This window comes from Leuresthes tenuis, unplaced genomic scaffold (genome assembly GCF_036924035.1).
Source record: "Leuresthes tenuis unplaced genomic scaffold, fLeuTen1.0.hap1 SCAF_4, whole genome shotgun sequence".
NCBI classification, from domain to species: Eukaryota; Metazoa; Chordata; class Actinopteri; order Atheriniformes; family Atherinopsidae; genus Leuresthes; species Leuresthes tenuis.
This window is the reverse complement of record NW_027325358.1, coordinates 11,873,329-11,889,261: the sequence shown is the minus strand read 5'-3', so window position 1 is coordinate 11,889,261 and position 15,933 is coordinate 11,873,329. Positions and strand designations below refer to the sequence as shown.

The 15,933-nt window shown below is 35.8% G+C and overlaps 1 protein-coding gene and 1 long non-coding RNA gene across 2 annotated transcripts; both read left to right on the top strand.

The window, feature by feature from the left end:
- Positions 1-184: 184 nt before the first annotated feature.
- On the top strand, positions 185-3,897 carry LOC140305654 (uncharacterized). Its single transcript, XR_011915369.1, has 6 exons — positions 185-243; positions 1,384-1,452; positions 2,345-2,401; positions 3,100-3,168; positions 3,289-3,345; positions 3,846-3,897. It is a non-coding gene; the product is annotated as an uncharacterized lncRNA (long non-coding RNA).
- A 2,138-nt stretch (positions 3,898-6,035) lies between these two features.
- Positions 6,036-8,941, top strand: LOC140305209 (CD209 antigen-like protein A). Its single transcript, XM_072383959.1, has 5 exons — positions 6,036-6,060; positions 6,476-6,538; positions 6,899-7,041; positions 7,448-7,545; positions 8,739-8,941. The coding sequence occupies exons 1-5, from the start codon at positions 6,036-6,038 to the stop codon at positions 8,884-8,886; spliced, it is 477 nt and encodes a 158-aa protein (XP_072240060.1). The 3' UTR covers positions 8,887-8,941.
- The last annotated feature ends 6,992 nt before the right edge of the window (positions 8,942-15,933 follow it).

Genomic DNA, 15,933 nt, shown 5'->3' with positions numbered 1-15,933 from the left:
AATCACAGGCAGCAGAAATAAAGTGGCAAGATTATGGGCAAATTATGTAAAGACAAAGAAAGCTTGTTGGCAAAGAAAGCTTGTTGGGCCCAATTAGCTTTGATTAATGTTTTATTAGCTGTAAAGTGATTTTAAATCTGTCACAAGTTATACAAATAATGCAAATAACTTATCTCAAAATGACAGTTTCACAGCATAACTCTCTGACGGAAGAGAGAGACAAGTTGAAGAGAGTCAACTTAGGTAAGTATTAAAACGCATTAATCAAGGATTGGATCTTACAGCTGATAACTAGTTAAATATTGGTTTAAAGGTATGAATCATTATTTAAACTCACACGGTGACATCTTTTCAGCAAGTGATGAAATGGATCAGAGAGTTCAGGCCAAGAGTTTTATTTAAGGTTAGAACGAAAATATGTTTGTTATATCAAAGAAAAAACATTATTAATCACACAGTTAAACATAAATGATTTTAAGCAGGCACCAGATTCATGAAATTAGGTTTTAAAATCATGACAGTTAAACTTAGACACTTACCGTCACTGACCTGCTGATAAAGAAGGACGAGACCAGCAGAAGGAGAGTCTGTTCAGTTAGGATCAGAAGTGGTAGATGTTTAATTTTCTCTTAATCAAACTCTCTTTGTTGAACGTATTTGAAATTACATTGTGTGAAATGAACTCTGTTCAGACAGTGTTGTTCTTCGTGATCCTTAGCTTTTAAATGCCTATAACTGTGGTTATCTGAATACATGCATAACCCAGTAACCTCTGCAGGGCAGCAATTCAAATAGACAACAAAATTAACTGTGTGTAACTTTAGTGAATATGGTCACATACATGCACAGTCCCCTAATAAGAGTTTTAACTTGGCTCTTCAAATCAACAAGTGTAATTCTCGTTCTCTGAGCTGGTCTGTCGGCACTCCGTCATCTGTGATGCTGCGTTTCAGCTTCACTTTACAAAGTTAATCAATTTTTTCTTGATTTCCTTTATTCTCTTTAATATGATCTTTGCAGTCCAAGTTGTTCTGTAAATTCTGGTTTCATGGGGATATGCATTTCCAAGATGAAGGGAAAGTAGTTAGCTAGTAAGCTAGTGGTCAGATCACAGCTGGTTGGCAATGTTGGCTGGTTTAAGCTAAAGCACTCTGAAATACTCACCCTAACCCCATTCCTTACAGCGCTGGGCTGTCTTAAAAACCTACTCTACTTCACCAGGGATCAGGATTTCTGAAATAAAAAGTCTTAAGCACAGAAACAATGGAAAATCATTTAACTGTCTCAATCCACATTTCAGTACAACATAGTTAACAGTTCTCAGTATTTTATTTTGATCATGTAGCAGAGACACTATAATCATTTATGGAAATACTTTTTCAGATATTGAGGGCAGTAGTAAGAACCTGACTGAAGAGAGAGATGAGCTGAAAAGGAAGCTGAGTGTTGTTGGTAAGTATGATGAGAAACGTATTTCAGCACAGATCCAACAAGGAACAAATACAAATGATACAAATTAGTAATGTATTTGGTCCTCTACTCCTCTACTCTATCAGCTTCCTTTAAAAGACTAAACAAGTGGGGGAATTTTTTTGTACACTTCTTGGCCACAGCTCTCACGGCACTGTATGATGTGTCTGCTGTGAGGCTCAGTTTCTCTTACAAATAGTTTAATTTGTCCGCATATCCAAAATGTAATAATGTCACAGTCTGCACAGGTGTTTCATGACGCTGTAAAGGTGTGACAGGGAGGTTGTGTGTCCAGTGTCTTTGTAGCTCAAGGCGGGGAGGGTCATCTGAACTGAACCTGTACCAAACTAAACTATTTATGAAAATTAGAACAATAACAATATATTTTTAACTCCTAACCCTTACCATTTAAGGGTTGGTTGACAAATTGTCTCGTAGTGAGACACTGAACAAACTTTGTGTCTGTGGAGAAATGAGTACGACCAAGAAAAACATCACTGTGCCATTATTTAGCCTTCATTGTAAAACTGCAACATAATACACCATGAACCAATGTAGCCATTACTGTCACAAGATCGACTGGTGCCGTGGGACCAATCACTTCTGGTTCATACCATCAGGGTGAAAGGGGGATAGAGGGGGCTGTCTTTTATTTGATCACAAAGACAAATGGTAAATAAAGTATTTTTTCTAAATTATAAGGTTTGATATTATTCCACTGAATAGTTCAAGTGACACGTGTACACACAGAGTTTGTAGGTCAAATTATTCATCTCAGTTTCACTGAATTTTAAAATCCCAGCTGTGACACTAAATGAAAAAATCTTTTTTTAAATTGTGCTGCAAATTATAACCACTCCACTTATAATTACAGTTTCACAGCATAATTCCTTGACTGAGGAGAGAGATGAGTTGAAGAGGGCAAACACTGGTAAGTCTGAGTAATCAGGCTTTGGATATGAAGGGCATTGAAGTTAGATAAATGAATACATAGATTAATAAGGATCGTGCACAAATGGTTTGCTTTTATGCAGATTGGTTTCCATTTTCTATTAAACTCGTTTTGCTGTAAAATAAGGCAATCATTCACTCCATCTGCTCTCCAAATCCGCCTGTGTCAGATGTATTTAACAATGATGAGTACTGTAACAAATTGCTTTTCATTTAAAGTAGATTTACAACAGTATCCTACTGTATGGTAATGGTAGATTACAAGTATTCCTTGCATGTAAGTGGGTGATCAGCTGTGAGATCAGATAAAAACAGCAAAGAACAAATGAGTCTTTTCTGTCTTGTGGGGATTTATAGAAAGTTTGATGCAATGGTTGCATATTTAATTACCATTTGTACATTAGAAGAAACATGCTAGAAGATCTATACACAATAATATACCGTTTCAATAAATTACAGTTATTACACTGTAAAATATTAATTCAATACTAGCTTCTCTGTTGCCATAATCTCACTGGAATTCTTTACAGTGATCAATTTTTTGCACATTTTTGTTTCATGCCGCAGTTTCTAATGCTGTTGTGTCCTTTGATGAGAGATTTCTCATTTGTGCAAGCCAAATAATAGGAGTGTTTGCATGACACAAGAAAAATGTAATTGTTGTTAATTCTGTCTCAGATATAGATGCCAGGTCCAGAGGTCTTACAGAGGGAAGAGATGAGCTGAAGAGGCAGCTAAATACCTGCAGTAAGCATAATAAAGTTAGAAACTCAATAATCAACTAACGGATTAAAGTTTTGATATCAATTGTGATATTGTTTATGAGTGAAATAAGATTGTGTTGAAAATAAAGGTAATCTCTGACAGCTTCACAGCAAAATTCTCTGACGAAAGACAGAGACAATCTGAGGAGGAGAAACATTGGTAAGTTTGACAATTACCTTTTTCTATTGGTTACAGCTTCAGTCAGAGGAGCTGTAAGTCCAATAAGTGCTAAATATGAGTGAAGATAAAATTATCAGTCTTTGTGTTTTTATACTCAGTCAAACAAACAGACATTTTTTACAATTAACAGTTGAAAAAGTGTTACTGACAAGCCCAGCTCTATTACAGAAGGATTCATTGACAGTAATCAAGACTGCACACTAATTAAGACCCTTAAGCTCGCTCACTTTAAAGAAGTGCAGTCATTTCTGTTGTTATGAATTAAACCTGTGCTTTTGTGCTGCAACAAGCACAAATAAAGGGATTGAAACATGATCTGTATTTCAAAAAGACGATCTGAAAACAGACCATATCAGGGTTATTAGTGATCAGTGTTGCAACAACAGATGTGCATATTATACTGTTCAAGAATAATTCAGTGAAGGAAACAAGTTATGACTTAAAACGTTTTAACTTAGAGTTAAAAATTCTCTTTTCAGATATTGAGGCCAGTCGAAAAAATGTGACTGATGAGAGAGATGAGCTGAAAAAGAAGTTGAGGGACTTTGGTATGTATGAAAATGATACTCCAATTGTCACCAAAGTGTGGATCCAGATCATGTAATTCATAGATGCTACATAGTGAGGTGTTTGATATATGAGCTGACTTCTTTATATCAGTCAGTTTTCTCATTTATTTTTCCTTTGATGTTTTAGCTTATTGGCACCAGCAGGATGATATATATATATATATATATATATTTATATATTTCCATATGATATTATGTTTAAATGTATATATATGTTATATGAAAGGTCCCATTTAAATGCTTTATCAGTTAAGTGCTAATATGTGCAGTTAAGATAAAATTTGTCCCCACAAACCGAAACAAACTATTGGAAAAATATCATCCCTAAATTTAATTTGATGTTGAATGTGATGTTATTGTGCTGCAAATTATGTTAATCTCTCAAATTATAGCTTCACAACAAAATTCCCTGACAAACGAAAGAGATGCACTGAGGAGGATAAATGACGGTAAGCTTGAATTTTACTCCTTCAAAAGACAACCTGTTTCTATGACAGGTGAAAATCAAACTTATAAACATGGGAATTTATTGCATTGCATTGAATTTATTTATTTATAATTCTTCATTTATGTACAAATGTATTGCTTTGTATGCTGACTGAGTTTTGTTTCTGTTGTTTGAGTTGTAGAGCTTATACGTGTGGTTTAATCAAATCTACAACAACTTTTTTTATTTGCTTTTTTCTCTTTTTCTTTTTCATGGTTACTCTGTGTGCTATGTGCATGTTGTCCTTCGACAAATAAAACCAAACCAACAATTCTCTGTGCAACACATACGTTTTCTTCACACTTCAAACTCAAATTTTCATGCTCCCTTCCAGCTCCCACCTGTGAGCACAAAGTGGGCTTTTTTATTTAGTTCCATTGCAATGTGATTTATGAAAATGTTGTGTTTGTTGATTAACATATTTTAGAGCAAGTAAGGTTCAAATGCAAACTACATCAGCCTCATTAATGATCACTGTTGCAGCTAGAAGAATTATACTACAAAGATGATACAATATAAGGATAAGTAGAATTTGAAAAAATGCAATAAATTGTTTTTCAGGCAATGAGGTGAAGTCCAGAAGACTCACAGTGGAAAGAGATGAGCTGACCAGTAGGCTAAATACTTGCAGTAAGTTTGAAAGATAAATTTCATTAGAATTTTTATGGTACATCTGAATCAATACTCTACATGCTCAGCCTGCAAATATAAGTAGTGATCAGACAATAGACACAAGAGAAGTTAAGTAAACATGTGCATTTGTGTGTAATGTTTTATACCATACATCACATAAAAAAGAAAACGGTATTCAGGAAAGGTTTTATAACACACATATATATATCTTTTATAAATGTGATTATTTAACGAGATAAACAACCTTAACTTATATATGAAGTGATAAATGTGTAACTGGAGAGATTTACAAACACTTAAACCCAAATATTCAACGGGACCACTGTCAAATTGCCTGGTTGTCTTTACATATGTGCATGTAATATTTGCTTATTATTCATCTGATGCCTGTAAAGAAATTCAGATAGGTTGGGACGGGGGTGTATCTGCCTGTGTGTTGCATTACCAATTCTTTCAACAACTCCAATCCCTGCTTTGGAAGCTCATTCACAGCGCCTTCTCGATAATGCGTTACATGCTTTGTTGCAGCTGGCATTCACTGACCCCAGCCTCAGTGATGATACTTTCAAGGCACAAACACATTGCTGTACCATTTCAATTTTTCATAAAACCAGTTGTGTGACAGTTTGAATTTGTCTCACTAGCGAATGTGTATTGTTTCTATTGATATTAGGGGAATTAAAATATATTTTTATCAGCATGTAAATGAGTTCACCTTTCCTCTGCTGTGGCAGCTTCGCAGAGGAATTCACTGACTACAGAGAGAGACGAGTTGAAGAGGAAAGTAAATTACTTTGTTCAGTGTGAGGCAGTAACTGAAGACGCATTCATCCATTAATCAATTTATAAGTGTATTTTTGTAGAGCTTTATATTTATTTATTGTTTTCAGTTCCATACTTGCCTGATTAAAAATTATCTTTGGAAGATGTTTTATTATGATGCCGATAAAGGCCCAAAGCCAAAATGTCTTCATTAAACCATGAAGTACTTGTTTAAACCTCTTTGTATGTATGAAGTTCTGAAAGAAACCTCCAGTCAGTAGGAAAAATAAGTGTGTCGTCTCCATAAAAATCTGACAATATGGATTTGCACTGAAGCTTTTGTTTTTCCTGAAGGATCAATGCAGGAGACACGACTGTCAGTTTAAATATTCTCAACTCAACATTTTGAATGTTGATGGGTTTAATGCACTTTTTCAATTCAAGTCAGTTTTATTATCTAGTTAGCCTTGATTGAAACTTTATTATGAGAAATGTTGCCACAGTGCTCACATCTAAAGTGCTTTTAGTTCCATTGGACCTTTACTTTGGGTCTTTGTTTTATAAATAATCTGTCAAATCTCTGTGATTTTTTTTTTCATTCATACATAAGATGAAATGTGCTCATCATCAAATTAATTCCTTTCTTCTGCTGTGGCAGCTTCGCAGAGGAATTCACTGACTAAAGAGAGAGACGAGTTGAAGACGAGAGTAAATGACTTTGGTGAGTGTGAGGCAGTCGCTGAAGATCCATAATAACATTCATATTGTTTAAGTAAAATGTTCAAAAGAAGAGAGACATGTTGATTTCTTTATTTTTTGTGTTTATGAGATTTTTTAGATGATTTAAAGTCAGGTGAGGAATGTATCAAAAGCAGCACAATGGACATTTTGGAAAATGGACAACTTGGAAAACTTCTATTTTTTTGTCAGAACAATGTATTTCATGGTTGCATTTTTGGATACATTTTTAACTTAAGAACTAGAATTTAGATTAAAAATACATACATATGCGTATGATCAAAACGTTTTGTGATATTGCTCATCATTGCACTTACAACATGATGTCTCTTTTTGACAACAGCTCAGTATGCACAGGACGAGTGGTCGTACTCCAGAGGTAGCTTCTATTATCTTTCTACAATCCAGAAAACCTGGCAGAACAGTCGATATGACTGTTGGCAAAGAGGTGCAGATCTGATGATCGTCAACAGCAAAGAAGAAGAGGTATACACTAATGTCTGAATAATTGCTTTAGGAAATTGTAAAATTGTGTTTTATTCATGTATCACAAAATCATAACAAAAAGCCATGTGTAATGCACCCTTACCCAAAGAAACCCAACAATTTAAAAAAAAATTATTTATATTTATTTTTATGCATTTGGCAGAAGCTTTTGTCCAAAGCGACTTACAAATGAGGATCTAACATTACAGCTAACATCAAAGCTAATGATAAGCTACATAGAAGGAAAACCATTAGTCAGGCTCTGTCAGAAGTGACAGTGTAGAAACAGAGTGCAGGCATAGAGGGCAGTAGAAGGGGTAGAGAAGTACAGGGTAAGTGCACTAAAGTACTGGATGATGTGTCACCTTTTAAATGTTTGATGACTTGTTTGTTTTTAATGAACAAGGTATTCACAAGAAAGCCTCAGAAGGTGTTGTGGATTGGGCTTTCTGAAAGATCAAGAGGCCTCTGGAAATGGGTGGATGGGACTCCGCTGACGAAAAGGTTCACACATTACTGTTTAATCCATTTCAACCATTCCATGACTGTCAGTGCAGTTACATGAGTGCCATCGGATCGGATTAATAGCTAAATTACAATAAAACTGAGTTATTCAGTTCCTGTAGACACCTTAATCTGACAAAAAAAAAAACGGATCGGATCGGGTTGCTCGCGATCGAATTAAGACCCCGAGATAACTCAATCCAAATGCCCACTGAACGTGCATGTAGACGGCAGTGGATCGGATCGAGTGTTCTGTGCATACTTGAGATTTTTTCCCACGATCGTCGATGGAACTCGATGGAAACGATATTATTGTTGTTATCGCCGCTGTCGGAAAGAAAATAAACAACGCGATGGAGAATGCGCCATTGTGCATCATGTTCGTGCCATAACCACGCTCATCACAAACGAAATGTAGAGGGACGAAGTTTCATCTTGCTTTTCGTTCGCCATCTTTCTTGAATGCCTTAGTTTTGTTGTTGGTGGTGGTGAAGACGTCAACCGGAAGTGGCTCTATCAGCGATACTTGAAATAGGTACAGCACTACCTATCGTACCAGGGTCTGACATTCTTTGTGCCAGTTATTCGATTTGTTCACCGCCATATATCCAAGGATAATTACCCTTGCTCAAATAAGGAGAAAAAAACAACTATAGCTATAATCGAGTTAATCTCATCATGTAGACCCACTGAGTGTCAGAGGTCAGGGGTGCAACTACCTACTTTCTGAGGGGTATGCAGACACATGACTGGCGCCCCCCATTCATAAAAATTCAATAATAAGTTTACAGTATCAGATTACTGTAATAAGGTTACAGTAATCAGATTACAGTAAAAAGGTTACTCTAGTCGGATTACTGTAATCGGAATACTCAGATTAATGTAATTGGAGTACTCAGATCATTGTAATCAGATTACTCAGATTAATGTAATCAGATTACTTAGATTACTGTAATAAATTTACTGTAATAAGGTTACAATAATCAGATTACAGTAATAAGTTTACAATGACTTTCAGTTATGTAGTCGTGTAGCACGAGTGTTTTGTGTGGCGAGGGGGTGTGAAGGGGGAAGGGGCCCCTAATCAGTAAAAAAACTGATTCAGATGTTGCTCGCATGCTGTGTTTTGTTCATTAACTGTGTACGAACTGGTCTACTTTGCTAAAAGTTTTTTATTTTTATTTTGCTTTCAGCTACTGGTACCCTGGAGAACCTAACAATTACAAAGGCAGAGTTGAAGATTGTGCAGAAGTAAAGCACTACAGCTACGAATACAGCTGGAATGATGCCGCCTGCACAAATGAGAACTTCTTCATCTGTGAAAAGAAAATGAATGTTTAAGACAGAATCTTCTGTATATTGAACATAACATTTTTTTATCTATTTACCATTTTTAGCGAGAGATGTTTTACTTGGAAAAACAATTCTTATGTTCTACCAGTACTTTGATTGATTTTTAAATAAATGTAATTGCTTAGCTAAGAAATATGGCAGGTAAACTTTTTTATGATCATTAATGCTGAGTTTGACCTTTTTAAAAATCAATTCCTATTTGCTGTCAAACTTTTAAACAAGTAATCATTTTATTGTGGCTCATCAATGATTTGTGTTTGTGGTGTCTCCTGCATCAAACTAATTTCTGAAGAAAGGGTCATAGTATCCTGTTCAATGTTTGTGTGAAGAACATTCACGCCAAAGCCTTCTGTGATCTGTTGTAATGATAAATAATGCTTAGCTCAGATAAAATGTCAAACATATCGACAGCTTGGAGATGACCGTATAAATGGAGACTATGAATACGAATATGTTGATGTCCTTATGACGATCATTATGATTCACAGTGGTGAAACGGACAGCTGTCCTGATTAAGGAATTAAATAACGGTTATTATAGATCCATAACGAGCAAACAGATCATGTCCTGTTTGTGAGATTTCATTTAACTTTCATTTATATTCAGCCACACACAATAATGTGTTTATCTTGTGTTTTTTGCCAGCTGAAATGAAAGAAATTCAAATGAAAAATGTTAACTAAACTTACCATTCTGTTGTTTGCTTTTTCACTATTTCAGAGGGACAACTGACTCTCAAACTTGCCACTTTTTTAGGGTTTCTTCTTCTTTCTATTGTATTGTATTTAACATAACATGAAACATCAGTTTAACTTTCATATGAATTGTGAAAGCTGGTGTAAAGGGATGACAAAGTCCACCACATATTTAAACTTGGCTACCCCAAAAAACAGTATACTCCTTCAAATGTCTACCCAGTAGGTGTAAATCACTCACACACAGAGACACATATTTGCTGTAGCTCAGGAGGAAGAGCAGTCGCCCACAAATCGGAAGGTCGTGGTTCGACTCTGGCTTCCTTTCTACATGTCGAAGCGTCCTTGGGCAAGACACTGAACCCCACGTTGCCTCCCAGTGTATCACTGGGGTATGAATGTGTGTATGAATGCTTAGAAAGCACGTAGTTATGAATCTTAAGACGTGCTGTATGAATGTGTGTGAGTGGGGTGAATGTGGCATGTAGTGAAGCGCTTTGAGTGGTCAGTTAGACTAGAAAAGCGCTATACAAGTACAAGTCCATTTACCATTTACCATATTTGGTCTTTTCACATTAGAGCAGACATGACTTAAGTTTTCACACAGGAAATAACCTAGCCCTCAAAAGGAGGAAATAAGCCAGCAGGAAGAGCTGCTCACCACTGGCATTTGTGTAGTGTGAACTAAAACATGTTTATAATTTCCTAGTTGACTTCAGGCAATAACTTTAGCTGGTTATGGTTAGTAAAGGACCATAGTTCGCGTTCAAATACTACTTTAGCACTTACAATACTACTTTCATCACCGTGGATGTCATTTTTGCAAAATGGCATTATGATAAAATATTCTCAATTTCTTTTTGGCTTTGAAAAGCAACATCACTTGGTTAGGGTTAGATTTTAAGAGTACCTGGCTTGACTTAGATAAAAATCCCATTTAGGATTGAAAAACATTATTTTTACAACATGACCGTCATCGTCACAAATGGTATTTTGACTTAGAGAAGTTGCATTTTCTTTAAATGTAATCACTGCCCATGTGCCTTTGTATAAATGCTACATGGGCACATTTTGAGTGAAGAACATTCTCAAAAGTGTATAGGTACCAAGGAAGGTTGTTAATCTGCTGCTGATACGGCTTACACAAGGGATGCAGTAACTGAGGCAAAACATCCTGTAAGGACAAGCTGGCATCACATAACTCATTACTCTATGAGGCTGTCACCTCTCAACTGAGTGCAACAGCGTCACTGAACCGTCTCTGTCTGGCATGTGTGAATTACAGCAGTGGGCTAAGAAGGACGTATTTCTTGTGCCAATATGACACAAACAATATCTGCTTCCAATTTGTCTATAATTGCACCTGCACAGCACCAGGCTGCAGACAGATGCACACAGCAACTTCCTGGTAAACACTGTGGTGTTTACAGTTTCAGACACCACAGAACCAGAGTTCTCTCTCCAGGGGTAGACAAGACTAAAGACCGACTTAAAAGAGAAAAACATGAACACCTGAATTTAGCCAAATTACCAAAACAAGTTCACCTGATAAGGTGATAATGTCACTTGCACAACTTCCTTTCATTCACTTTTAAAGTTGAAAATAAAAAGGAAAAAACATCCTCATTCCTCTTGTTCAACGGGTCGTCTTCTAGACTGGGTGAATTTAGTTAAATTATTCTGGAGTTTTTTCTAATCTACTAATACCACAGTTAAACTCTGGTTATAACAAAAATATTGAGATTATAGAAATGATTCTCACGACAATGAGCTTAAATTCAAATCCTTACAAATTATGAAATTTGAATTGACCAGTAATAAACCCAAAGTTGGTTCTCATACTTCACAATTGTTCTGTGTTTATAAGTCTTGTGCTATTGTTTCTCATGTAAGACAATGCAACCTCAGCTTTTACAGAAAGAAATAAAGTATAGTTCAACATCAGAAGGGGAAGTTAAATATTTTCAGAAAGAGAGAGAGAGTGAATGACAATAGATGCAGCTCAACAGAGTGGAAGCAGACTAATTTGTGTCTTTACATCACCTCTGCAAGCTTGTGTCCTAACATGTCGGAGGAAATACATGTCTGCAACTTCACTGCAGAAACTGAAACATTAAACACTCAAAAAAGGCATTCGGGTAAGTTTGTTTTTATTTAGCTTTTTACTTAGCTTTGCAACATGTCTCAGATTCTAGCTCTTTAAAAAGTATACATATTAAACTAAAATAGATTTGATTGGTTATGATTTTTCAAGTAGTTACAGGTAGTTAGCCTTAATAAAAAAATATAAAAACTTCTGTCACAGCAGAATGATACCAGAATTTTTGTAAACATTTTCTGGCTATTTCCAATCATATAAAAGGAGTTCAGTAAAGCAGGTTGCAGCTAAAGTAAACTGAGAGTCTTAAAGAGAAATATTTACATGAAAATGAAGGGTTTTATCAAAAAAAGACCCACCAATTGTTATGAAGAATAAGTCTGGTCACAACATAGACCAGAAGGAAGCCCGTACCTCTATTTTTACTAACAGCCTTAGCAGCAGTGGTAGCCACAGTGGTAAAATGTCACCAGACAATTCCTCTTACAAACTACGTTAATTTTGTATCGTTATTGGTGTGCCTTAGTTCATAAAGGAACTCAGACTGACGAGGTCACACACTTAATATGCGATAAGTAAAGGAAGAGAAATACAACTAGAAAATGCTGTTCCTGCGAAACAGCAGTAAGAATGCTGATAAGCTGAGTGGAAATAGCTGACCATGCTAAAAGACTTGAAAAAGTTCAATTTTAGGAGAAAACCAGTTGGTTCAAAGGAATTTGAAGTTGAAAAGACAATAGTGGAATGATTTCAAGCTAATGGAAGAACTAAATAATTGATTAAAGGGCTGAAAAATGCAGAAGTCTCTTTAGAAAAAGTGAAGAGTTAAAAACTATAGAAGGAGAAAAGAAGAGAAATGCAAAAAGTTAAGATTTAGTGGAACCGTCGTTGCTGAATGTTGAAGTTTGGAGCCTCCACTGTACACACAAACATTCTGTCTCATTGGAATGCATTGTAAGCTCAGAAATTATCAATGATTTACTAAAATTTTAAACTATGATATTTCAAAATTGGCCGAATATTTTAAAAAGCTGAACCATTTGGTAATAGCTGAATGTCTTTAAATGTGTTTAAAGTTTGAATGGTGTCTCTAACTGAAAGTATGCTGAAGTAGTTAAGTTTCAAAGAAGAGGAATATTTTTAAAGAGTTGAAAGAATTTACATTCATTTCAATGACAGGAACATTTGAACAAAAAGTTTAATATTTCAAAAAGTATAAAAGTTAGAAATACCACAAGATACAGCACTCATCTCCTGAATGAGCTGAACGTTTTGATGCCAAAATTGTTTAATTCGCTCAAAGTATGCTGAAGTAGTTTAACGGCAAAAAACATACAGAACAGATAATACAGCATTCTCACAATAGTATGATAATGTCTTGTTCCCTCTAACACAAACATGATGTTAAATGTTCTCTACAGGCGCAAAAGTGTACACACTGTTTGCTGTGAGTGTTGGAATCCTGTGTGTCCTTCAAGGTGGCCTCAACATCTCCCTTCGTCTTTATCTCAGTGAGTTAAATCTTCTTTATAATCTAAACTTACACTGATTGTCATAAAACGTGTCAGGAGTGTTTATTTGAGCAGATATTCTGATGTCTTCAGTACCAAGAGGCAAAAGTAACCAAAGAGGCTGGAAGTAACCGGGCTAGACATAATCATTGTCAAGATGATGTGTAAGCAATGAGAAAAACAAGTCATCACACTGGCTTGGGTGAGAAGAGAACCAGGATGCCGTTTATTTTTTTACCTCCAAGAAGATCAGCAGTCTCCAAAATGACAAAACAGTGGGGGAAAAGACATCTTGTACATTAAACTTCACAACATAGAGCTGTGCTACCTCCAACCAGGCCAAACCTTTTGTTTGACAGTACACACACACACACACACACACACATATATATATATAACATGTATATATGTATACATATATGTATAGCATGGGACTTATGATGAGTTCAAACTGGCCAATCAGCTTAAACTTCTAGAAAAATTAATTGACATTGACAAATACATTGCATTGATATATTTCCAACTCCTTTTTCTCATTAACAACATTAAAAAACATTTCTCTGCTTTTGTATTGCATCTTAATTTAAACACATTCATTATTCAATCAAAGTTCAGAACGTACATACTCACGTCCTATAAGAGAACTGCTGTGGAGGCGGGTTTCCTTTAAAAACAGAAGCACAAGATGGCCTCCATTAGGAACACACTCTGAAAGGTGATGTATCACAAAAATGCTTTTAACTGATCAAGCAAACTTTTTTTCATAAAAACTATTATCCACACCTTGAATTAAAGTAAAAAGAAAAAAAACTGTGATCCTGATATCCACCTGTCTGCATAAAGAGTGAAGGTAGTTAGGGAGGAATCAAGTGATTTCTAACAATATGATTTTCAATAAAAAACACTCTGAGACTTTCTTTACTGTTTAGTTCCCTGATGAGCTCTGTCCTCCTGTTGTATGTCAACATGTCCCCTCAGTATGGCAACCTCAGATAACCTGTGTTTTTGTATTTTTTTCTTCAGTGTTTGACACTATTGAAATGTTCTGTGTACATCTTTCTGTGCTGCCAGAACCATGTGGAGACACTGAAGCTCACTTGAAAAACATGACTATGGAGAGAGACGAGTTGAAGAGCAAGCTGGCGAGTTTGAGTGAGTGCAGAAATAAAAGAACAACCGTAACTTTCTGTTTTGTCTTGCCCGGGTTTATACGTTTATGGACGAGTACTTGGCTGGACTGTTTTTTTTTTCTTTAGTGTTTGACACTATTGAAATGTTCTGTGTACATCTTTCTGTGCTGCCAGAACCATGTGGAGACACTGAAGCTCACTTGAAAAACATGACTATGGAGAGAGACGAGTTGAAGAGCAAGCTGGCGAGTTTTAGTGAGTGCAGAAATAAAAGAACAACCGTAATTTTCTGTTTTGTCTCTGATCACTTAACCTTGCCCGGGTTTACAGGTTTATGGATGAGTGCTTGGCTGGACTGGAACAAAAATTAGCCCTGGTTAGGTATTGGTTGTGGAAGTGGTATCATTCAGCTACCGAGTATCTTTATTGAAAAATTATGCATGGCCATATCTTTTTCAGACAATGTGGCCATGAATAGATTGCCTACTAGATGTTTATAAAGCCTATTCCATACTTGGTTGTATTATTCTAACTGCTCAGATTGACTTTTACATTCAACACTCAAAAAAGTCCTTAAATAAGATGTGGGTACCCTATCAATGAGCAAATTAAAGGAAAAGAAAACGAGACGCGGAAATCAAACATTCATACGAGATTTCAGAGGACAATGCAAACCATGATATGTATAAAATGGCTTTCTTAAAGTTATAGTACTCCACAGAGCTTACAGTAGAACCACATTCTGTACACAAGTGCTGCAAGACATGCAGTAGACAATGTAAAAAAAAATGCATTTACAAAGTTAGATTGATTTCTTTCTTTTCAAAAAGAGTGTCAACACAGTTAAATTGTCAATGGTTAATTTTTGAATAACACAATTAGACATTTGCCTGACAAATGCTAAACACAAGATCTCAAAATGAGGTGTTACAGTATTAGAGGTCCAGAGTGTGACGCTATGCTCTGGCTTAATTAATCACTAATGCTTTTGTTACTGCCTCTTAACAGCTGATTATTCACGCCAGGGATGGGTTCTTTTCAGCAATAGCTTCTATCACTTTTCTTTGACGGAGAAAAAAACCTGGCAAGACAGCAGAAATAACTGTCTGCAGCGAGGGGCGGACCTCATAATTATCAACAGTAAAGAAGAACAGGTGTGGGTGAAGGACCAATATAAACAGTGAAAAAAGTGTATCTTAAATAAGTGATCTGTGGGAAATGTAATTTGTTTCTATGTTTGCCATTAAGAAATTCATAGGACTCTACAGGTCGACGATCTGGATTGGAGTGACTGACAAAGAAGTGGAAGGGGTATGGAAATGGGTGGATGGGACCCCACTGACCATAAGGTTAACACATCGTTTATCAGTCACACTTCTATTAATCAGTGTTAGTAACTTATATGTTTAAGTAATTTAGGCATTAAACATAGCCTGAGTTTTTATAGCTGCCGTTTGACTTTAATTGCTTTTTCGGCATAAAATCCATATTCATTATGCTTTTTATATTCCTTTTTTTTCAGCTATTGGGCCTCTGGTGAGCCCAATAATTATGAAGGTGCAGATGAAGACTGTGGAGAGTTCATATATGTTAATAATGAA

Bases quoted from the DNA above. Each gene is read 5' to 3' on its own strand.
- LOC140305209 (XM_072383959.1), top strand. From the start codon at position 6,036: ATGAAGTACTTGTTTAAACCTCTTT. The intron at 6,061-6,475 runs GTATGTATGAAG...CTGCTGTGGCAG, and splicing joins GTACTTGTTTAAACCTCTTT to CTTCGCAGAGGAATTCACTG. The intron at 6,539-6,898 runs GTGAGTGTGAGG...TTTTGACAACAG, and splicing joins GACGAGAGTAAATGACTTTG to CTCAGTATGCACAGGACGAG.